The 24,245-nt window shown below is 38.0% G+C and overlaps 1 protein-coding gene across 25 annotated transcripts; it reads left to right on the top strand.

Moving 5' to 3' along the window:
- znf740a (zinc finger protein 740a) lies at positions 1-23,997 on the top strand. 25 transcript variants are annotated; one of them, XM_058632578.1, is made up of 21 exons: positions 1-159; positions 3,073-3,235; positions 3,445-3,627; positions 3,999-4,115; positions 4,788-4,905; positions 5,153-5,236; positions 7,238-7,321; positions 8,854-8,937; positions 9,420-9,503; positions 10,084-10,167; positions 10,506-10,589; positions 11,198-11,281; positions 13,447-13,530; positions 13,938-14,021; positions 14,357-14,440; positions 14,878-14,961; positions 16,805-16,888; positions 17,290-17,373; positions 19,114-19,197; positions 19,582-19,700; positions 20,716-23,997. In XM_058632578.1, exons 2-21 carry the CDS (start codon positions 3,191-3,193, stop codon positions 20,887-20,889), a joined length of 1,932 nt encoding a protein of 643 aa, XP_058488561.1. In that variant the 5' UTR covers positions 1-159; positions 3,073-3,190; the 3' UTR covers positions 20,890-23,997. The 25 variants fall into 25 exon arrangements, with proteins under 25 accessions (XP_058488561.1, XP_058488559.1, XP_058488571.1 ...); XM_058632576.1 differs by having other exon boundaries at positions 3,999-4,145; XM_058632588.1 differs by lacking the exon at positions 5,153-5,236.
- Positions 23,998-24,245: the final 248 nt, after the last annotated feature.

The following is a 24,245-nucleotide window of genomic DNA, read 5'->3' as shown; positions in this document are numbered from 1 at the left end:
TCCAAAGGCAGATGAAGCTGAGCCTTTTCTCTTAGCTGGAGGAGGCTCTTCTTCTACTGCTGTGTGGGGGAGTGGGCTACATCCTGTGGCGTTTCCTGTGTTTGTAAACTAGACGCTGCTGAAAACGTCGGAGGAGTGAAGCTAGTGAGGAGTGAAGAGGTACGTGTCTTTTTTTTATATAAAAAACCCATCTTCGATGCTTGGTGAATTTTGGTTTCGCATTCAGCGACCCGCTCTTACAGTGGTCTTATATGTGCAACGAATACCCTGCTCCGTGTGCGGCAGCACGGACATTTACCGAATTGCAACAGCGTCAAGGTTTTAGCCGCGACTAGCTCGCTAACAAATGTTAGCCTAATCATCGGGAGGGAGGGGGAGGCTCTCACAGCGACGGCCATCACGGATGTCGTTATCGCTCAATCTCGTCTTAAGCCAGTAGAGGCTGTATATTTGAGAAATATGAACCTGAAAAAAAGTCTAACCGACGTAGTCTGCAAAATATGCACACTAATGGTAAATTGCCACGTTAAACATATCCAGGTGGGCCAGAGAGTCGTTCTTTGACGAACACTGTTGTGGTCGAGTGCGCCAGCGAGCAGCTAGCTGACGGCTAGCCGATGTTAGCCAGCTTGTTAAACATCAGCAGTGGGTGGGTGGTGGTGGTGCGAAGGCCACTTCAGCCACAGCTGAAAAATCACATACTTGTTTTTGAAAAACTAATATATTGACTATAATGGTTTGCTTTTTTTTTACGCAATAACTAATACAAATACAGTCGGGGTAGAAAAAAACATCTTCGTCGTATGGTCTGTTAAATTAGCGTTAGCATATGTCTAATTTCTTAGCAGCAAAGCTAGCTACCTAACGCTACTGGCGAAAGCAGTTTAGCTTTTTAAGTACAGCTTTGCCTCCATCTTGCTATCGTAAACTTTTATGATGGCACACGATCCTAACAGTCAACTTGTACCGCACTTGGTCAAAAGAGCAAATCGAGGCAATGCGTAACTTAAAAGTTGGAAAATACTATAACAAGTAAAAGCAGTGTGTCTATGAGAAAGCTTGAATTAATGGCCTACTCCGCTACAGGCCAGTTAACAAACCCCATGTCAAAATGCAAGACGGAGCAGCAGAATAGTGTTTGTGCAGACCTCCTCTTTTACATCCCACGTATACAGTTATCTAATCCACTCTCCACAGTATAACCGCATTCATCATAGATTTTCACACACAGGCCTGCCATTCCAAATGTTTTTCCCATTTGGTTAAAGTTAAGATGGATATTAGAAATTTAATTTTTTTCCATTAAAGGTCTTTTTTTTAAAGTAGTAAATCAAATCAAATTGGCATTTGTTTTATACATACACATACGCAGAATATAACGTGAAAGACATTGTTATATACACATGGGTGTGTGTGTAACCATTTAGACTTTTTGTTTTGATTGAGCCTGGCAAGATTTACACTTTGAAACCAAGCATTTACTGCAGAAGGATTTCTGACTTTTGGGGTGAAGCTGACTGTTATTTAGTAATTTATTGGTAAAACACGATGTGCTTTAAAATGATAATGACTTTAGATGTGCTAGAAGAAGATCAACTGGTAGCCTTTGTGTTTTGTAAAGATTTCTTGACAACTGTTTTGAGTATAGAGACTTCCTTTATACTGCAATATACATGCAGTTTGTAAGTTTTTGTTTTTTTGCTAAGACATACATGTTCCCATTGTGGTTGGAGTATGCTCTGCAAAATTGTAGGGAAGCCTGTTGTGACATGGTATTTTATGGGATCTATATAAGGTAGTAATATACTTTTGCAATTTGCTTGCTTGATATCAAGAATATGAATAAACATTTTTTTGTCAGCTAAGAATTCCTACAGCATTAGCTCACACTTCTCATCTTATCCAGTGGTTTTACCTTGAGCAGTGGAGTTGGGTAGTTTTACAAGTAGAGATGACACCTGTAAACCACAAGGCCCAACAAAACACAAGAGTTGCAGAGCAAAACATAATCAATGTGAAATTGCCTCAACCGACTGGCATTGTACATAAATAATTTAAGGGTCATTCTGTTTGTATCCTGAATATTTGTTTCTTACTATCTCATGACCAAAATTATTCTGACTAGCACTTTATTATGTTTTTATCTGAGCATTAAGTTGTACACTGATGATTATGTCATATTAAAGGCATATGTTTAGTGCAGTCATAGTGGTTATGCATAGTTTGTTGTCTACAATAAGCTTCTTTGGCTATTGTGATTTTTTTTTTTCTTGAAAAATCCACTTTACGCCCACTTAACATCTGGCACAAGTCACCAGTTGGAAAGGGTGCATTCGGCTTTAATTCATGCAACTGCAGTGGTAATCCGCTCTAGTTATGATACAAATTTAAAAAAGAGGCCAATTTTCAAACACTGGCAAGCCTGATAAAAGACAATAGACTTATTTTCCACTGTCAGTAGAGGAGTTTGCCTCGCTGTTTTTTCTGCTCCGGTGGCTCATGTGCTACGTCATGAACACACTGTAAACAATCAAAGCAGTGAAGCAGAAGTGCGACACATAACAGGAAAAAAACACAATGTGAGCATTGTCTGGTCATTAGTTACAGATTTTTTCTTCAGTCTCTCTTTTGAACTCAATATTATCTGAGTGTTACTCAGATGAGATGGCGACTTGTAGAAGCAGACAAAAGCGGCACGCTAATGGGGGTAGTGTGTCTTTTTTTACCAGCAGAAAAGGGGTTTACTAACCTGGTTTGTAGGTGAGTTCATGATATAAAATGTGACACAAGTTTAAAAATAAATAAACCAGGACATATTGGTGTGAAGTGTTATGTGGGTATGACTTTCAGTTGTGGTTAAGGTAGGTGTATTGACTGATTTATATGACCTAAAAGGTCTTTTGACATGGTTCTGTGAATTGTGAAGAATATTTGTTGTTTGTATTATTGATGTAAACTGTCCGTATGAAAAATTACCACATTAACTGGAGTTAATGAAATGTGTAATGATATAGTGGGCCAGTAATGTTGTAATTTAATGTTTGTTTCATCCACATCCTCCTCCTTCCTCAGTTTTAATGCTAGATGAGTGAGGTGGGTGTGGCCTCCCACCAGCCCGACCATCCTGATTGACGGATCTCTGGATGACCTTGTCCCCACCCCTGTCCCTGCGCTCACATACACCCCAGCAATGTCACATCTGCCCAGCAGCTCAGTCCGCGACCATATGAAATGGGTTTGTTTTGAGAACACCAAAATGGTTACAAATAACTGTACTTACAGTCTTGTGTCACTCAGGATGTTGTCGTTGATGACTAGCTTCGTAAATGCCATGTGACTGGCAGTATTGTCTTAGATGCAGATAGTCTCAAATTGCAGACTGTTTGTCAATGTTTGATGTACTTGGTAATATGTTATCTTTATATCTTTTTTATATTTTTGTAGGCGGGGCTGCTTGGCTGCGAAGCTGTCCTCTCCAGTATGGCCCTGATGCAGGCGAGCTCCATGGCTGCTCCTCCGAAAAAAATGATGGCTCCTCTTGGTCATGTACCACAGCAGAGAGAGGGACCTGACCGTGGTCCCCAGAGCCACATGATCCTCCCCTCTGGAATGAGCTGTCCACCCCTGGTTAGGACCCACTTACAAATCACAGGGACCATGATATGCTATACTCTAAATCTTGTTAATGGTGTAACTCATTTAGTCAGTTGTTAAGCCCAGCCCAGATGAAATATTGCACTTCAGAATGACACGCTTCACACAGACCTGTTCCCATTATTACCAGCAAAGTGTGGCTGACTTTTCTTTTTGAAATTAGTTGTTCATTATCAAAAGCAATATATAAAAAAGTCTATAGGACTGTTTTTTATATATGAGGGAAGTGACAAAAACGCTTATTGTAGATTTAACAGAAAATGTAATCATGGTCAAATATTCTGTATTTTGTTCCAAAAGTAAGTATGAAATTAGAAGATAATACAGTTTTTCTGGCTGTGTAGCTCATCCGGAAGGAAGGTGAATTCCAAGCTCCCCGCCTGCTGGATGAGAAGGAGATGAGGGCCAACGAGGACATGCAGCAGAAAAAAAAGAACAGGAAATCAGTGGCGCCCTGCAAAGTGAGAGAACAAGAAGGAAGGGGAGGGAAGGTCAGTTTCTGCGCTTTTTAATAGGGGGTGGGCTTTTTTTTGTTTTTGTTTTTAGTTAATTTTTTCTTACGTCTCATATTTCTTTAGTTTCTTCCACGTTATGTTGTGAAAGCATTTAACTGCATTCAAGTGCCCATGTCATCGAGCTTTCATGCGTGCACATTTTGTTTGTGTGGGGGTGGGGGGAGGAGTTCAGGGAAGATGTGGAGGGGGTGGAGGATCTCTGGAGAGGAAAGAGGGGGAGGGGAGCAGAGCGAAGCGGAGCACAATAACCGCAGTTGTGTGCATAGCAGGGGGAGCTGTAACATGAGGGCATTAGGCCATTGGAAGACATTGTGGGGTATTCTAATTCAGATGTAAATTTCATGTAGTAAAAGAAGCACAACAAACTTAAGTGTTTTCCCTTTCATACATAAGACAGTTTAGGGTTTAAAAATGGTACAATATCTAAATAGACACTAACCTGAATGTGGTGAGCGTGTACATTTGTAAGCACATAGAATTTTCACAATAGAATTTTTTACCAGATTCTGCGCAGTTGGGTGGGTTGCTTGTCCAATGCCAAAAGAAGAAAACCCTACACTTTATCCAGGCGTTATTAGGAATACATGATGAATCCCTCTGCTTTAATGTCCTCTTTAGGGCACAGGAGATGAGAATGGTCCATCATCCAAAGTGCAGAAAAACTTTATTTGTGATCACTGTTACGGAGCATTTAGGAGTGGATACCACCTGAAGAGACATATCCTCATTCATACAGGTATGGTTCATGCGTAGAACAACTCGCATTTACAGTTAAGCCAAATCAGCTTTTAATGCCTGAATACATGAGTCATTTGTTGAAAGAGGTCCTGAGAGTGTGAGTTGGTTTGAATCTGGGAGTGTGCAGCAATTGTAAGGTTTTGCAGTGGCCTGCTTGAAAACCTTGTTTGGTAATAGCTTTTGCCTCACAGTTAATTGGTGGTATCTGTGGGGTCTTTAACTAAAACTGGTGCTCTTCGGTTTAGGGGAGAAGCCGTATGCTTGTGCCGTATGTGACATGAGGTTTATTCAGCGTTACCACCTGGAGAGACACAGCCTCATTCACACGGGTATGCGTCCTTTAACCGTACCCATACAACACAAATCCGACAACCTGTATCAATGGACAGATGCTCAGGGTTCATTTTGTCTGTGGACAGTAATTTCCAACAAAGCCACCATCCCAAAATACAAAGCACAGTATGTGTCTACAAATGTTGGTCCCCAAAACCAGAAAAATAATTAACCTGAAGTAATTTGACGCAGTGTGGTCCAATAGTCCCGAGTCCACTATTAAAAATGTATGTTCTTTGAACAGTTATTACTATTTTATAACTTGTTTGATGCCTATTTGGTCAGTATTAAAGCATTACATTTTGATTGGCGCAATTTGTAGAAAAGTTGGTAAGATTTGAGAATTTATAAGATTTCAAAGGTGTCAGTAGAGGCAAACTCTTATTGTCGGTTCAAAGTTTTTGCAAAAAAACGTTCTCTGTTGAATGGCCCATGCCTGTGTTTGACCTATTGTTTTTACTTGTTTTGTGGTTAGTGATGTTTTGTAAAGTAGGTAGGTAGGTGGTTCTAAATTTTGGATTGTCTGTTGTTGATGCAAATGTTGTTGGCTACATCCACACTACTGTTTTAAAAATAAAATGATCTGTGTCCGGACGAGCGTTTGAGCTCCCCATCAGTAGTAATTTGCATCCATTCTTACATATCATTTGACCTTTCAGGTGCACTGGGTATGCACATGCTGGTTTAAAAATGCATTCTTCAGATGTTTGCTATGTAACAATGATTTTGGGTACAAGACTGACAACAATGTGAAACTAAAACTGTTGTTCACAGCCGACAGTTAGTTGATTGTGTGTCAGGTGAAGTGAATGTGTGTAAGAACAAAAACAGGGCTTAAATGTTACAGTAAAAGTAAAGTTATATGTAAAGGTCTTTGTTTCTTTCCATATCGACTGAAACGCTGGCCAGGAGTTCTCAAATCAAAACTGACGCAGCAGCATTTTAAAATGTTTCCGTTTATAAATTGTCGGGATAATGTTGACGGCACATGTATCTGGAGCAGATTTTTTTGTGTCTAATGTTGGGTGTAGCTGTTGTGCCCTGTAAAGAAAAGCACTTGATTACACAAGAATTTAAAATGCTGTGGTCACTTTTAAGCACATCTACACCCAGGTTTGCAATCCTGCATGTCCTGCCATACAGTAGTTACTGCATGCCCTGCCCTGTTCAACAACCTGCCAAGCATGGTTGGGCGATGGTGTGTCGCGTCACGTTGTAGTCACAAGTATAGGAAACCACATCTGATGTCAAGTGGCATCATTTTTGTAGAAGCATATGAGTGATTTGAGAATCTTTTCTGCATACAGGCTTTATTGACCTTTCAGTTTTGGAGCACAGGTATTCTTCTTTTTCTGTGAAAGAACAGAATACTGTAGTTCATTATGTTTTACAAGAATACTTGTGCTTTTACTTATAGATTGAATTTCAATACTGAGAGGTTGATTGTCAGCGCTAAATGTGATTTTTTTTTTTATTGAGATATCTTGACACCAATTTTATTTCTAAGTGAGAGCATAGAGACTTTTTGATAGTGGACTTAAGAGTGGACTGTAACTTGTGGACCCTATTCAATGCACAGATGTGAAAGCCTTAAAGCAGAGGCCACAAACAGTGCAAGATTGATTGATTTATGTGTTAGTGTTTTTGTATGTTTGTACTGTTACTTTGTCAGTGAAAATTACTGCATGGACATCAAAGGACTGTTCTTAACTGTAAATGTGATCTGAAAATTGGGGACATTTCTGCATAGTGTAAATATTTGCGTTGCACCCTTTCACAAATTCTTTGTTTTTTCATTGTTTAAGAAGTGTGCACTGAGGGTAAGTCAACTTCCAACCTCGTTTTTTCCAAGTCAGTGACTACTGCCCCAGTAGTAAACTAATGTTAATCAAATATATGATCTATATCCACATATGCATATATTTATTTTTAAAATAAGTGAAAATGTGACCGAATATAGCGTGGATAGCTAATAATGTTATGCTCTGTGTGTGTAGGAGTGAAGCCGTACGCTTGTTCCATGTGTGACATGAGGTTTTTCCAGCGTTACCACCTGGAGAGACACAGACTCACTCATACGGGTATGCGTCCACTTGCCGTACCCAGTTCATGTTAAGAATCTTACTTCAGTCAGGTTGTTTATATCATATATATTCTTTATCTGGTGATGGGAATAAAATAATTTACAGTCTGAAATCAATAACCAAACAAACAGCATACAAGAAATCATAAAGGTTCAAAAGAGTCCTTTAGAAGATGGTGAAGTAAAATGTGTCAGAATTCAGCAGTGACCTTTTTATGAATTGGTCTCATGACTTTTTAACAGTCCAAGTAGATTATGTTATACATATTAAAAGGACTGTTCAGGGTGCATTACCCCATATTAATGTGTCCTGATCGTACAATCAGCCGGTATTATACAGAAGCACACCAGTGGATGATAAAAGTGTGTGCCCTTTGGAGTGAAACTTTCAAGATATACTATTTGATCTCAAACCAATTAATTATTTGTAAAAAACAGGTGAACTACGCAACAGTAAATGAGGAGACAGCCCCTAGGATTACTGTAGAGTTGGCACCTGTCTCGCACAGAATGGCTTGTTATTTAACATGTAGAATATTTGGCCATTTAATGAAATATCTGTTCTAAAATCGTTCAGGTGGACCCCTCAAAGAGCATTATCCATCGTGTACCATTGCTGTGCAACACAAATCACTCAAACTCTCTATTTATTTGGGGCATAGCTTTCATCTTAGTATTTTTTTAGTTTTATCCATTGCTGATGAAGAATCTCACTGAGTATTTTTGATATAAGAGACATGGTCTTAAAGCTATAGTATATGAGATGTGAGTGAATGGTTAACATTTTAAATAATAACATAAGTAAACATTTTTGATTGGCTAACCATTTTGGACAAACTGATAACGTTGAAGTAGCTGACTTTGGCCATGGTATATTATGGGAATAGTCCTTTGATGTCCACACTTGTTTTACATGCAGACTAATGGCTGCGCAACTTTTGTTTCCATGTTGCAATTGTCTGACGTCTTAAGTTAAGATTTTTCTCCTATTAGTTGCACATTTTCCTATGTAGAGGCTTCTGCTGTGAATTCATAGCAGAGATCAGATTGGAATCTTTTGTAAATTGGGTTTACAGAGTGCTAGGAAACGAGCACACTTGTGACACTTAAAGGCAACACACACTTTTCACTATAAATGGAATTAAGGTGCACAATGTAGACTTAAATGTAGTTCTGAGTTGTGGAGAAGTGTGCTTAAGTTTTGCCTTCAGCTGGCCACTTTGATCACTGTCTTGGAGACGTTTTGATACCATCTTGATGCTGATTTATATGTCTTGTTGTAAACATGCTTATCTTAAATATCCTGATGCTGCTTTGTTTCATGACACATTCTAGATGGTTTAAAGATAAATGCTCCCCATAATAGAAGACACTTACAAAAAAAAGTAAAACATGTAACCCCTTTGCATGAAGCTTAATTAGAAAGTTTAAAGCCTGCCAGGTTCCTAGTGGATTAACGCTTCTGAATGCTGTGTCCCTTTGATGTGAGAGGATCATTTTAGCTAATCTGTCAAAACTTTGTGTATGTAGGGGTGAAGCCGTACGCTTGCTCCATGTGTGACATGAGGTTCTTCCAACGTTACCATCTGGCAAGACACAGCCTCACTCATACTGGTATGCGTCTGCTTATTCTAGCTCATGAAGTAGTGGTGTTTTAACAGTACCTCAAATTAACAATTCAGTTCTTTTTCTCTTGTATGGCATAAAACGTACACTTAACGATTGCTTTAAACATGCAAATTTTCATATATGAAGATGTATCCAGACATGTATTAGGAGGGGGAAAAAAATAGTTAATGTAATCTACACAACAACCCTTGCTGAATGGTCTAATTTATTTTTACACAATTATTTATTAATAATTGACAGATACATTCATTATATATATTTCTTGTCAATACTAATTTTTAGAAATGTGTTCCTCTCTCAGTTATGGTGATAGTCACCCATCCTTTAAGTCAACCATATGTTTATAAGGCTAATTGTATTATGTGCTTGTAGAACCAAGGGAAGGGAGTTAGTCTTGGGGTAGTGTTGACAGAAATGTGTTTTTTTTCTGTTTCTAGTTTATATTTATATACTTTTTGTCTGTGTAGGGGTGAAGCCATACGCTTGCTCCATGTGTGACATGAAATTTTTCCAACGCTACCACTTGGCGAGACACAGCCTCACTCACACGGGTATGGGTTTGCCCTTCTTTGTTACATTAGAGCCCAAATACCCAGTTTACTGTAGTTAATCTGTCCTTTGTTTATATGTTCACCTAAGTCTGGTTTTTGAAACCTTAAATCACATCAAACTGTAATAACTCTTGTGGATGCTGAAGATGTCTTTCACATTTTTTCTGTGAAAGACATCTGTTAAAAGGATAATTCAGTTTTTTTCTGAAGTGTGAACTTCAAAGTATGTGTATTTGTCACATACAGCACACTTAAAAAAAAAAAAAAAAAAAAATGAACTGTCATTTTAAAGACACTATTTTGGACAGCATTTTCACCTGAAGTAATACCTTGACTTTATTCAAACACATTTTTAACCTTTGCAGTGCATAATTGCATTCAAAATCTGTACTTAGTTCAACAAAACAATGTTTTCAAGTCCATTAATCAGAGTAGTAGACGGATTAGCAAATTAAACCTTTAAGTGTTACTAATTGGTGCTACTGCTTTTGGCATGTCTGGATACATAATCTAGCTGAGTGTGTCCTGTTCAGTTCAATATGTTGTTTTTACAGAATATTGTTTTGCTCTGTGTGTGCAGGGGTGAAGCCATATGCTTGCTCCATGTGTGACATGAGATTTTTCCAGAGATACCACCTGGCAAGACACACTCTCACTCATACGGGTATAAGTTTTACTTATCCGTCTCAACTGACTGTTTTAGGGTCATATGTATTTACCCTTGTGTTTAGGCAGTTCTTTGAAACAAAAGAGAATTTTGATTTGTTCTACTCAGTATTATTAATTAGTAAAAGTTTTTTTCCCCCTCTGCTGCACTTACTGCTTTTGCTTTTAGTGATAACATGATACATTTCAAGTCTTGTATGCATAATACTAGTTGGCAATGAACATACATCAGGCTCAATCATGGTATAACACTGACTAGTGTATGTGAAATTACATTTCATTGTGTGCATAGTTCTTAAGAACTCTCTTCTAAAGTGTGGTACTGTATGCATTTAGGGGTGAAGCCATACGCTTGCTCCATGTGTGACATGAGGTTCTTCCAGCGTTACCATTTGGCAAGACACAGTCTCACTCATACTGGTATGCTTGAATTAATTGTTCCTCTTTCATTATTAGAACTTCTACATAAACCTTCCCTTATTTAAAAAAAATAAAAAATTCCCTCTGTGTGATACCACAATTAAGCAATTGTTGCTAAATAAGCTTCCCCATAAAAAATGTTTAATAGGATTTTTAGGCTTTGTTGGAAAGCTGTCCACTGAGAAAGTGACTCTGTCACTTACCTTGTTTCTCATTGACACTGTAATGGTACTACTGCATGTCTATTGTTGAATAATATATTACACGTTAATTAAAAGGAATATCACACTAGAAAGTATTTTTTAATGCAGGCATCAGTAGTCAAACATGTCAAGACAACAGGGATATATTTGGCCAGCCTAAATAATGAAATAATGCATCTTGAACAAAGGGTAACTAGAAAAAGCTTTGACAAAAAAATCCTTTATGAGAATTTTCCTTGTGAACTGTAACATTTAAGCCCTGTTTTTGTTCTTGATTATGACTCTTGATGTCTGCAAGGTATTTGTGTGTGTGTTTTTTGTTTCCTGTAATTTGTAACAAAGCATGCCAAACTGAAAGCATTTCATTGTGTTGAAATACATCTAACATTTTGGTGCTCTGTTTAGGGGTGAAGCCATATGCTTGTACCATGTGTGACATGAGGTTTATACAACGGTACCAACTGGAACGACACAGTCTTACTCATACAGGTATGTCTTCAATGTTTGACCTTTGCCACTCTTTCTCTCTATCTGTCTGCTTGACATTGGTCCAGCATGCGGCCCAGTAATGTTTACATGGCTGCTTCAAACTCGAGTTTGTATTGCTTTCTGTCACTGTATTGACAAGTGCTAATGTTCCGTGTCGCATTTACAAGGAGCCTCATACGCATGCACTGAAAGACTGCCAAGACTTTGTTTATGAAATGACATGATGACCACAGAGCCAAAAACATCACTGTTGGTGTTATTCGCCTTTTTATTCATTAAACTGATGAATATTTTGGTTTTACATATCTGTGAGGCAAAATTAATGTACACTGCTGATGTTTTTTTCCATGTCAGACATGAAATATAGCGACTGTGTTGCTTGATAAATAAATATATATATTTATATAGATATATAAAAAAGAACAACCACGCAAACAACCACGTTACTGAATAAATGAAATATTAAATGGATAAGAAGAGAAAATAAATCTTTGTTTGAATTCCATGACTGCTGGATTTTCTGGCTTGAAGGCTAGATATATTTTCTTTTTATTGTTTAAAAAAACATTTTTATGATCTTCTTTTTGAAGTCTGAGTAAAAAATCTAACTAATGCTTCATCTTAAGTCATTTTCATCATTAATATCCATTAATATATTATGAGGAAACATCTGCTCTGTCCAAAATCTGGGTTTAAGTGGGTGAGGGAGGGAGTTTAACCTGGGGCAGCTGCAGGTATGTAACTACCTGCAGCTGTTAAAAATCAGTTTTGAATGGGACTGATAAAATATAACATTTTAAATTGAGGCCAAGTTTTAGTCATTGTGTCATTTCACGTTCAAAGTAATGATAAAGAAATAGCACATGATCCTCTGCTTTGAATATTGAATGAATATATTTATTATTGCCAATATGAAGATAGCAAAGTTATTTTACTGTTTTATTCTAAACTAGGGTCTGTATGTTAGTTTTCAGCACTTTTTTCCATCAACTTTTCAAACTAAATCACAAGAGTTTATCTGCAAACCAATGTCTTATATTAAAGGGGACCTACTATGCCTTTCCTCATTCTCTCTCATGTTTATAATGTTAACATTAACCGCAGACCAGTTTAATTTTATACAGTCTAATACCGTTATCTGCTCCAAGCACACCTTGTGAAATGCATTGTGTGCATTTAGAATACTCCAGGATACACCTGGACAGTGCAGGATTACAGTGCAGTTGCCTGGCAACAGCACACTTAACATTTCACTAGCAACATTAACGTTTGTATTTCCTGACAGCAGGTGGTTTCCAGTCTGCATTGTAGTGCATTTTAAAAAAGGTTAAACCTACCATTATGGCACTTATGGCACTTATGGTTAGTATTTACTGAACAGAGGTGTCCTGATCAAATCTTTGTTGCTGTTTATATCCATACCTTCTTGGCACATATTGCCTATTTGATTTGATTTCAAGCATGCATTGATGGATTTAAGAATTTGTTGTTTGCAATCACGTGTATTGATTGTACCAGTAACATTATAGTTTTGCACTTTAAAATTGGAACCTCCAGAATTACTGTGACCACTGCCCACTGTAGGAATCTTAATGTTTCACCAATCATAAGATAGTGGAATCTTAAAAGAGGTTAACACTAATACTGCTTGGAGAGAAGGCTGTCCGATATAAATAAGCACGCCTTTTCTAACTGTGAAATACGAGCATAGTAAGTCCCCTTTAATGTGTTGTGCATAGTTGTTCTCCAACTGCCTAAAATTGTCTAATATCTGCGATCAGCGCGATAAAACAAATGTAAACACCTCTATTGTGGAAATTATGTGATCCCAAAAACAAACATGCTATTGTGCTTGTTGGAATTTGCCAAAGAGAGATTTTTGCCTCAATTTATTGTCTGGACATTTCATCGGTTTTAGGTCTGAAAATTAGTTAATGTTGCGACCCACACAATTATTTCCAAACTCAAACTTTGGTCTTCGACCTTTTGTCATTTAGTTATTTTTCCAATTGGAATAGCTTCTTTTTTTTAAGCATACTGGAATTTCCAGTGTAAACAAAGCGCTAAGTGCAACTAAACTTTACTAAGCGATTAGTAAAGTTTAGCATCGATCATTTTTGGCAGTTGACTCCTTTAATGCTAAAGTTGGTACTTTGTGTGTGTAGGGGTGAAGCCGTACGCTTGCACCATGTGTGACAAGAGGTTTTTTCAGCGCTACCACCTGGCGAGACACAGCCTCACTCATATGGGTATGCGTCTGCCGATCTCAACCCAGTCACACGATTAGGATACTGCAATAACTGAATGCCTGATTTAATATTGCATATCTTTATTCATGCACAGATTATGATGGATGATGATTTATTTTAAGTGATCATAGTCATTAGATGCTGTCATTCTCTCATGTGTTGTGTAGATGGATTTTTACTGCTCCTCTGGGAGTTTTGTAATGTGAAATAATCATCTATATTTATCTTAGTGTTGTAGTTATTGTAGGGTATGACATTGGTTATTAACCACAGATAATCAATTTAGCCCAGTTCTGTGTTTAGTTTTCTTTTGTTTTTTTATAGCTATAACACAAGGAGAACATATTTATTTATTTTCCCTTGGTGGCAGAGACACACAATTAATTTTCTTGCTGCTCTGCATTTAGGTGTGAAACCTTATGCTTGCACCATGTGTGACATGAAGTTTTTTCAGCGTTACCACCTGGCGAGACACAGCCTCACTCATACGGGTATGGGTCCGTGCACCGTGCCCATGACATTCACTGTTAGAAGTCAGTGTGCACATTGAACACTTCATACATATGTACCTGTTATATTTGAAGGCAAATGTCAAGATAGAGTTTTAACTTAACTTCCTAGTTGGTATCATCATATGAGTACAGCAGGATGACAGTGAAATACTGTGTTACTACAATGCAATGACATTATTAGAGGATTTGTGTTTCTGCATGAATTGGCATGTGTGTGGTTAATAACCAATAGTGTAGATATGAATTTCTAAATAAAAAAATAAAAAAATTGAAAAGTGAGGCAAAGAAATATAATATTGCTACTTTGCATTTAGGTGTGAAACCTTATGCTTGCACCATGTGCGACAAGAGGTTTTTTCAGCGCTACCACCTGGCGAGACACAGCCTCACTCATATGGGTATGCGTTCGCCCACCTTACCCATGTCACAGAAATAAGAATTGTACTTCCATTATGTTAGACACAGTGTCAGCCATATACAGCAATTACAAAGTATGTTTAAAATTGACCAGTTGAACAGTTTCTTATTTAAATTCCCCTACGTAAAGCCAAAGCGAAATTTAAAGCAATCTTAACGTGTAAAGAAATACAAGACTGCAACATCATCAGCTCATGAGATGTGTTAAGTTGTGGATGTGGGAATTGGTTTACACAGATGAATGTATTCTTCATTGGTTTCTGAAAAATGTAAAACTAAAATATGAGCTCTTATTTCTTAAAAAAGGGACAGTGGTTAACAACCCATCAATTCCTAATAGTTGGTGATGAATATATTGCTTTTTGATGGATTATGAACACAAAAATCTGGAAATAATACCTTAATGCTCTGCGTTTAGGTGTGAAACCTTTTGCTTGTACCATGTGTGACATGAGGTTTGTTCAGCGTTACCACCTGGCGAGACACAGCCTCACTCATACGGGTATGCGTCAGTGCACCTGCCCCTGTCACATCTTATAAATCATTATTACATCGTGTTTTATTGTTCTATTATTAGTGCTCAAACTGTTTCAATCATAACATTAAATCCAGCAAGGCTAAGTACTCTCATATAAATTTCTTTAGTTTTTATTCCACGTTGTTAAACACAACAATTGATATCCCTGAAACTCCAATGAAGTCCAAAATAATTAGCTAACTAAAAAACAGCATCACATGCTCATTTGGTTTCTCCTTTTGAACTCATGTTACTACCTTTTATGTTGCTACAATTAATATAATTTAAATGTAAAACATGTAGCATTCACCTATCTTCTATAGGCACAACCATTGATGGCATTTACAGAAATGGTTCAGGATTTCTGGTATGTGGTCCTATGAGGTACTAACACAGTCAGCACTGACTTCTCCATGTGTGTGAAGACGTGGCTGCCAGTGGGGACATGGAGAATAACTGATTTTAACCACTTAACAAGAGGCTCAACTCATAAAATCTACACCTGCTTAAGTCTGTGGTGTGTTGAAAATATGTTTGCCACTTAACCCAACTGTTGCAGAGCCTTTTCTGGTGGAAACCTATAATGTGTAAACCACTCACTCTCCCGCACCAAAGTCCAAATGAACATCTGTGTGTTTAGCTCACAGGGACAAGGGAGCTGCTGGTATTCTGCTGCCTCGTTTGACAAGTTTCGATCTCAAACACCCAAAGTCACAAAATAAAACATTTGAACTTACTCATGTAAGCAAGAGTGGATGAACAAACTCCTGCGTGCCATGATATAAAATCAATGATCAACTGAGCCTGTTGTTCGGTGGCCAAAATCAGTTTTTTTTTTTTATTGTGTCCCTGTTGGCTGCCATGTTTTCAGTGAGGGTGAGCATCTGATGCTGGTTCCTGATTCTGGCTAGCCCACTTTACACCTGGCATTAGAATGTGTTTTCTGTGATCAGATAGCAATCGGATGGCACTTCTCCACATACATCTTATAAATCATTATTACATTGTGTTTTATTGTTCCATTATTAGTGCTCAAACTTTTTCAATGTTTTTCAAATTTAAAAACAGCAGCACAGGCTCACTTCACCACATGCATTTACACCTGGTGTGAACATACACCTTTGGTGTCCACATCTATATTTGATTGCTATCGGCCATCTCTCCTTATGTCACCTCCCCCCCGTGCGCTGCCATATCAACAACATCATTAGCCGCACGTGAAGGCGTACTATTGGACTCCTTATTGCTTTTTGAAGAAGGGGAAGAAGTCGTCTTTGACAAGTGGAAAAGCAGAGTTGGCTGTGCAGCCACCTAGCCACCAAGTACCAGAGCGGAGACTCATTGCATTTACATTTGTGTTCAATCTGGTCACAATGCATCTCGGACCACCTCACAAGGTGGTTTCGCAGATCGGTTAACAGCCCGTCCTCAATGCGTCTCAGTTTTATTTACTTGTACATGTACTTATGAGTGGTCAGACGCTATCTGATTGCAATCTGATCACAGAAAAAAACATTTTAATGCCAGGTGTAAAGTGGGCCTGTGTGTCAGTGCCTTAAAGCCACACTTCAGAAAATCTTAAACTGCATTTACTCATTGAATTTAGTCCATTACAACACAGATTATGCAGGGTATATATGATAAAGCTAAAATAATCCATAGTATAATTGTATTTGGTAAATTTAAGGAAGGAAACTGACAGGCCTTTTGGTTTTTTGCATGAATTGGCACATGTGTGGTTAATAACCAATATCTGAGGTATATACATATATATGATTTAAAAAGATTGAAAGTGAGGCATAGTAATTCATTGCTACTTTGCATTTAGGTGTGAAACCTTATGCTTGCACCATGTGTGACAAGAGGTTTTTTCAGCGCTACCACCTGGCGAGACACAGCCTCACTCATTTGGGTACGAGTCCGCCCACCTTACCCATATCACTGAAATAATACTGTACTTACATTCTGTTAGACTGAGGCCATTTTAAAATTTTCTGTAAAAGTAGCCAGCATGTTTTCTCAAATTATCATACATAATGTATGAAAAATGAAATATAAATACAAGACTGTGACATCATCAGCTCATGTGATGTGTTAAATTGTGGATTTGAAATCATCACAGTTTAATGAATTACTGATTGGACTTGAATTAAAACAAAAATCGACATGTATTCTTCTTGGAGAATTGCACCCAAACAAGTGGTTAACAACCCATCAACTGTAAATAGATGTTTAACGTACATTACTGATTGATGGATTGTGAAACACAAAGCGTTAAGTCCTGAAAGTAATATATTAATGCTTTGCGTTTAGGTGTGAAACCTTTTGCTTGTACCATATGTGACATGAGGTTTGTTCAGCGTTACCACCTGGCGAGACACAGCCTCACTCATACGGGTATGGGTCCGTGCACCTGCCCTTCTCACATGATACAGATCTACATTTACTCTAGATTGTGCTCATATGAGGGATATGCTTTTTTCCTTCCAAAAAAAACATTTTCCTTTAGGTACCCAAGTTAATAAAATCATCAGTACTCTTCACTGCCCTCCAGTATCGTTGGCAGATCTTGAATTCTGGTCATGAGTTTTGATTTACAGTAACTGTTCAGTTAGATGCAGTAGATTGGCCCTTGTTTGTGAGCCGTCACCTAAATGTATTCTGTTTACCAGTAATACTGGAGGGCAGTTTAACTTAAATGCAGAAGCACAAGATTTTGTTGGTTTTTAGTCAGAGGAAATTATTGTATGTATTAAGGACCAGCATTGCCAAGTGTCAGCTCTAGTTCTACATGGCAATTCTGGTCCTTATTATGTTCTACCTGTAACTGAAATTTTACCAATGTTTGCAGGCAGAACTTAATCAACTCCAATTCTACAAGGCAATTCTGGTCCTTACTAACTTCTACCTGCAATTATTGGCACTATTTTATGGCAGTTTTCCATTATACAGTTTTTGCACCACTCAGCTCTACTCAACTGTACTTGGTTTGGTATCAGGCACGTCATTTTTCAATACTATAGTTGCTCCTCAACGTGGGCAGGGTCGTGTGCAAACTGCCGTGGTGTTGTTTTATATGTGACCCAAACACATTAGTTTGATCGCCGGTGTTTAGCATTGCTGCCGCTAAACACGCCAGACTCCTTTTAAGTATTGAGATTTTAGAAATATCCTTGCTAAATGTTGGAGATTAGCACATGTTTTGCGGATTTTTAACCATATCCATAGTTTGGTTTATTTGATTCTTTGGTCGGATGTCACACTCATGACTCTTCCAGTGATCCAGGTACCAAATAAGCACCAGGTATTACATACTGTCCCTAATGAAAAAGCAAAAAAATACTCGAACTGTATAATGGAAAAGTATCATTAGTTACTCCAAACAATTTGGCATTTAAACCCGTTTTGTGTTAAGAGTCATATCTCAATTTATGCTTAATGCTTTCTTGATGTATTATGTATATAAAGTGTTTTTCCTACATTCCTGCAGAAGTCATCAAGCAAAAGCATGAAAATTATTCTCAATTTAAAATCTGAGCAGTCTTTGGAAACTCTAACCCTCTAGGAAAAAAAACGGTCCAGTACCAGTACACCACTTAACCATTTTTATGCATTTACAGTATATGATTGTATTGTTGTGAAGTCTGTAACATCTTGTTATTAAGTAGATACGTTTTGATTCAGGGGTCAAACTTAAACCGTTAAACATAAAAAAAAAAAAGTAATCACAAATTTGTTGTTTTTTGTGTGGCAGAAATACAGGTATAATAGCTCACAGGTGAGAGGATGCTGTATCGGTGTAGCAATTGTTTTCTGTGTTAAATGAGGATATCACTGATGATTTTTTAGGCCAAACATATAGTGATTTAAATGTTTACATCTCATACAGCATATAAAACTGATTCTGGTCCTGTTTGCTTTGTAGCCAGACATGTTTCAGATATTATTATCTATATTATTTTGAGGAACTTCAACTCCGCTGTTTGTCTAGTTGCATGTCGTGAACGTTTTAGTATATTTATTTTTTTTATTAAAAAGAAAATACACATTTTATATGCGTAGTGCTAGCTTGAGCTTTTAAGTTGTATGTATTGCACATGTGGGTGGTAGGGCTAATATATTGCTCTGTGTGTGTAGGGGTGAAGCCGTATGCTTGTTCCATGTGTGACATGAGGTTTATTCAGCGTAACCACCTGGAGAGACACAGCCTCACTCATACGGGTATGCGTTCCTTCACCGTACCCTTGTCACTCAAACAGGCTCACAACAAACTCGAGTTTGGGTTGTCAAATTATTTGATGGGATGTTCAACCAGCCTCAGAATACATGCCCCAGTTTTTTTGGGGTCCTCTATGTTGCGTAGATCTGGGCCATGAAAACAAGAAATTTCCACTCTGATGTACACATAATGAGTTGATGACGAAGCCTTTTAGAATATTAATTTGCTGAGACTAAAACCTGACAGGGCAGTGTTTCCCAACCTTTTTCTGAGCGTTGGAAACGTATTCTGTGATGAAAGATTAGCTAGTGTAAATGTTGCACTCCTTTTTGTTTGGTACGAGACACTAAAATTGATGCATTGACTGTATTTGTCTGCTCTGGTAGGAGAGAAGCCATTTGCTTGTGACATGTGCGATATGAGGTTTATCCAGCGCTACCACCTTGAGAGACACAAGCGTGTCCATAGTGGGGAGAAGCCTTACCAGTGTGAACGGTGCCAGCAGGTATGTATGCAAGGACACAATTCAAATTCACCTCAGTGTTCCACAATATGAGGTACCTCGAATAGTTCTCAGCCTCACCTTGAAAATGTCACAGGAGAAAGATTCTTTCCTCTTCCTCACTTCCTTCAACAACTTTTCCAGGCTTCCTTTTTGCTAATTATCTAAAATTACATTTTCACTGCCTTGATCTTATAGCTGGTACCTGGCTAGGGTCTCTGTGTGTGTGTGTATAATACCATGAAGCAATTTGTTTGCAATACCTGAAACAAGGTCTGGTTTTAGGGGAGTGAAGATAGCCTCCAATCTCCCCACGTCAAGCAATTTAAGTCACAATGACTCCAAAACTGTTAAATTTAAGTAAAGTTCCGCTTCAACATCAATGCCATTGGTCCACTGATTTACAGGTTCTCCTATCACTTTGTCAAAGGTCACTTCTTTGAGCCTCCAGATACATTTTAACTAATAACAATACAAGTGGGATTTAGGTTTGGGGAAACCGTCGAACTGTGTGAGGTTGGGTGTAAAGGGTGCATTGGAAAACAATTTGTCTGCTCCTGCCAAGTCCACTGTCTTGCCGTTTCTTTTTGGTTTCCCTTTCATCTACTGATTTTTTAAAGGACGTCGCTTGCAAAGAAACAGTGACAGACATTTGGGTTTATAGTGAACAGTAATGACACAAAAATGTATGCTACATAAAGAATTTTCAGGTGAGGCTAAGAGCTTTTTCAAGTCCTTGCATATTTCATTGTCTTCACTAACTGTTGCAGTTATGTCCTTTGCACATATATGTGGATAAACATGAAATTGCAAATAACTGTGAATATAAACATACCCTCAGCATGACAATGATTAAGCAAATCATTTAATAAATGAAATTAATAAATTGAGTCTGCTGTTATCAAAGATGCAGATTTTATTGAATAAAAACAAAAGAAATTTCCTGTAAGTATTTCCTCGGTGCTGTGTCAGTTCCACGTTTACTGGAATCACTAACCGTGTCCAATTTGTTTCCAAGAACTTTTCTCGGACAGACCGGCTGTTGCGGCATCGGCGGTTGTGCCAGGGTCGCAATGTAGCCAAAGTAGAGAACCAGCCATGCTGCGATCCACGTCCATATCCCCAAGAACCTCCGCCGGCGCCCCCAACCTGGAGTCCCCTGCACCCCCCTTCAGGTCGGCTGGCGGTCTGACATTCCACCTTCCCTTCATCCACAACATTGCTAGAGAAGGGACAAGCCACAGGGTTTCTTCTTCTTCACAGCTCTGTGCTCGGTGGCGCCACACTTTAGCACAGGCTGATATTGCAGCTCCAGTCTTGGGATTACTAATGACTGAGGGACATATGTGTTTTTGTTGACTTTTTATTTTGTTGTCATTTTTCTTTCCTGTTTTTTTTTTTTTTTTTTAAAGGCGAGACATTTCTGTGATGAACAGTGGTCCTGTTTTGTACTTAATCTATTTGATTTTTGCAAAAAGAAAAAAAGTTTTTATTATTGTTGAAATATCTGCATTTGGTGGTACTCGGGAAGCGCAGTGGGTATTGTTTATCCCAATGTGTTTGCAACAAACTGGGATAAAGTGGTGAGAAAAATTATTTCAACTTCTTTCTTTGGTTTCCTTGCGTGGCCCATTTTGATGCCAAAGGATTGGCACTTAGGTCATAATGAATTAAACTGAGCTTTCCTTCAAGGTGAACTTAGGAAACCACTGTGTTGACATCTCATGTGGACCAGATCTTCTTTTCCTTTGCAGTTAACGCGGCTTTAAAGCAATTAGAAATTTCACTAAAAACAACATCTGGTCGAAACGTAACTACGTAACAACAAGGTTTCCTTGACTTCATCGTCAGAGAAGGTGCAGTTTTATTGATTATTTGTGTAAATAATTGAAAAATGTTTATTATTATTTCACTATGGGACTTGAGTGGCGATTGTTTTATGCACAAAATGGGCCAAAAAGAAACTAAAATATTGATCAGATGCAGCCTGGGGAGAGCTGAGGAACATGAGCATGTTTTAGGTTCATAACTGTAAAACAGGAAGTCCAGTGATAAAGAGGGGCAACCTGCAGTTGAATCTGGGTCACAGGAGAGTCACCTGTCTACCCTGAGTTCTGTTATATATGACAAACTAATGACTTGGGACATGGCACATGATGGCAGCCTTAGCAAGTTTTGAGTTTTACTATACATACTGCTGTGTATATGTTCAGTACAGTATTGATAGTGCTCAGCAGAGAACTGTCTCCAGCTCTGTCCATAGATCACGATCTAAAATAGTGCAGGTCGGCCACGTAAAGTCCCATTATGTTGTTTGTACAGTTTCTCACATTGTGAGATGTAGTGGGGGTATACAAAATCTTGTGGCCTTAGTGTTTCTTTTTTTTTTCCTTTTCATTTGCCTTTTTCCTAACAGTTTTACTATTGTGGATCAGATGTATTTTCCGAAAACGACACAGCCGATCATGAACATGGTCTGTGTTTTTCTTTTGTTAAAAACCTTAATGCTGTCACGATTACTGAATTCTGACAGCGGTAGTGGCGCGAAAACAGACTCTTCTCCCGTCGCGAGAGAGACGGCGAACATGTTGGGGTCGTGTAACACAGTATATATAATCGTACAGGAGCCCTGCGGAGTTGGACAGTCCTTGTGTGAGAAGTCGGTTGTGCTAAATTGTTTCCCGCTGCAGTGCTTTGGCCAGTCACAGGCCGCAGCAGAATCAACACTCTCGGCTTGACTCTGCTTCACACTAACTGTTGCCTTTTTTATCCAAATACGTTGTGGTTGGTGTGTAGTAATGGATGTCTGTCATGTCTTTGGCTTTAGCCTTAAGTGAGTGCAGATACACAAATAATCATTGTAGTACTAAATGATATTGTAACAAACCATTTCTTTTGAAACTGATGATGAAGCGCTTTGTTCCTACTGTGTGGAGTCTGTGTGGAGGTCAGACGGCAGAGACGACGGTCAATCGGAGCCACTGTGCTGCCTGTTGAAGAGTTTCTCAAACTTAATCCTTTTGTGTGACTGAGGCTGTGGTGTCGCTGTTCCCCTCACTGCACTGTTAAACCCAGAATGCAGGGCTCAGTGGTGAAAGGATTAGTGCACAAGACTGACTTTTTAACTGTTCTTTGAAACCACAGCAAGAAACAGATGCGTTATTTCGGGAATTTAATCTGATTTGAGTTTATTTAGATGAGGCTCGATGTTCCTATTTTGATTTGTTGGATAAAAAGACGGATAATGTTAAGTTTAAGATGAGGGGCACTTTTTTTTTACATTAGTATTTTTGGAGAAAAAAAATTGTTAAATTGAGACAAAGTTGTGTGACGGATAAAATGGTGCATAAAGAGGAGATTCAGTGGCTTAAGAAGTATAAACGCCAGTGGCAGCAAAGAGGCCAAGTTTGAGAAATGCATCAACTTGCTCTGGACACACTATTCCAAAACTATGGAAGGGTCACCGCTGGCACGAGCACGTACTCAGAATGGCTAAAGGGCAATACAGTATATATTTGACATCACTTGTTAATACATTTTTGTCATTTATTGTTATTTTTCTTTTGTTTTTTTAGTATTATCAAACTCCTTGTTAAAATGCAATAGAATCCTTGTGTCTCGGATCATTTGTTTATAAGAATGAGATTTAATTTTTCAGACTGATCAAAAGGATTTATTTGTCTGAGGATTTCTCATCATGTTTTTTTATGATTGTTTCAAGGACCTTTTTTTTTATTCTGATGAAAAATGTAAACACTGGAGTGAAAGGAAAAAAAAAAGACAAAAAAGAGAGATGGATATTTTTTTCCCTTCAGACTGTAGTAGATCTTAGGTTTTAGACAAAGCCTATTTCTCCTCAACATGACGCAGAGAGTGGACAGAACCATTTGGATCAGTACAGAGTGAGCCCAGTATGTTGAGTAATTTTAACATTAGAGGCACTAAGTAGTACCACAAAAAATGTTTTTTTGTTTCTTATACAAAGTCCCTGGTATTTGTAGTAAATTATATTGATAATGGTATTAGATGAACAACAGCATAACAGTAGCTATCACAGATTAGTTGTTTTCTTTATTAGTCTTGCATGCAGAGTTATGGTCCTCAGTTAAAATAGGATCTTGATATTATTTTGTGTAGGAAAATGAGTGCATAAGAATAACTTTCTAAAAAAAATGTTACAATGATAATTGTAAAATGGGCTAACTAATATGTACCCTTGTGATCCAATTAGTTTCAACTGTATGAAAATCAGAGGAGAGGCTTCTTATTATTATGCTGAAATAAAAGACTTTGTAAAGGATTGTGTTTGTGACTAGTGATGTTTTCACTGATGTATTAAATTCACACACAGGCTAATGTAGGATTATACATCTTTTCATCCTCATTTTATAACATTTACCACTTGCTGGGAAAACACATTCTCAAGTTTTTGATTGTACTTTTTGATATTTTTTTATTTTCCATGTGATAGAGTTATTGTAAATAAAAGCTAAATAAAACAACAAATGGCACCGACAAGACACCTTTGCAAAACACAAAAGAGAGCAA

Source organism: Solea solea, chromosome 6 (genome assembly GCF_958295425.1).
Source record: "Solea solea chromosome 6, fSolSol10.1, whole genome shotgun sequence".
NCBI classification, from domain to species: Eukaryota; Metazoa; Chordata; class Actinopteri; order Pleuronectiformes; family Soleidae; genus Solea; species Solea solea.
Note: the sequence above shows the minus strand (reverse complement) of the source record. Positions and strands in the feature narration are given on the sequence as shown.

What these genes read in the sequence shown, in the direction of transcription:
- znf740a (XM_058632576.1), top strand. Translation starts at nt 3,191, where the DNA reads ATGTCACATCTGCCCAGCAGCTCAGTCCGCGACCATATGAAATGG. An exon ending in ACACAGACTCACTCATACGG is followed by an intron (nt 7,322 to 8,853) that starts GTATGCGTCCAC and finishes TTGTGTATGTAG; the next exon opens with GGGTGAAGCCGTACGCTTGC. An exon ending in ACACAGCCTCACTCATACGG is followed by an intron (nt 17,374 to 19,113) that starts GTATGGGTCCGT and finishes CTGTGTGTGTAG; the next exon opens with GGGTGAAGCCGTATGCTTGT.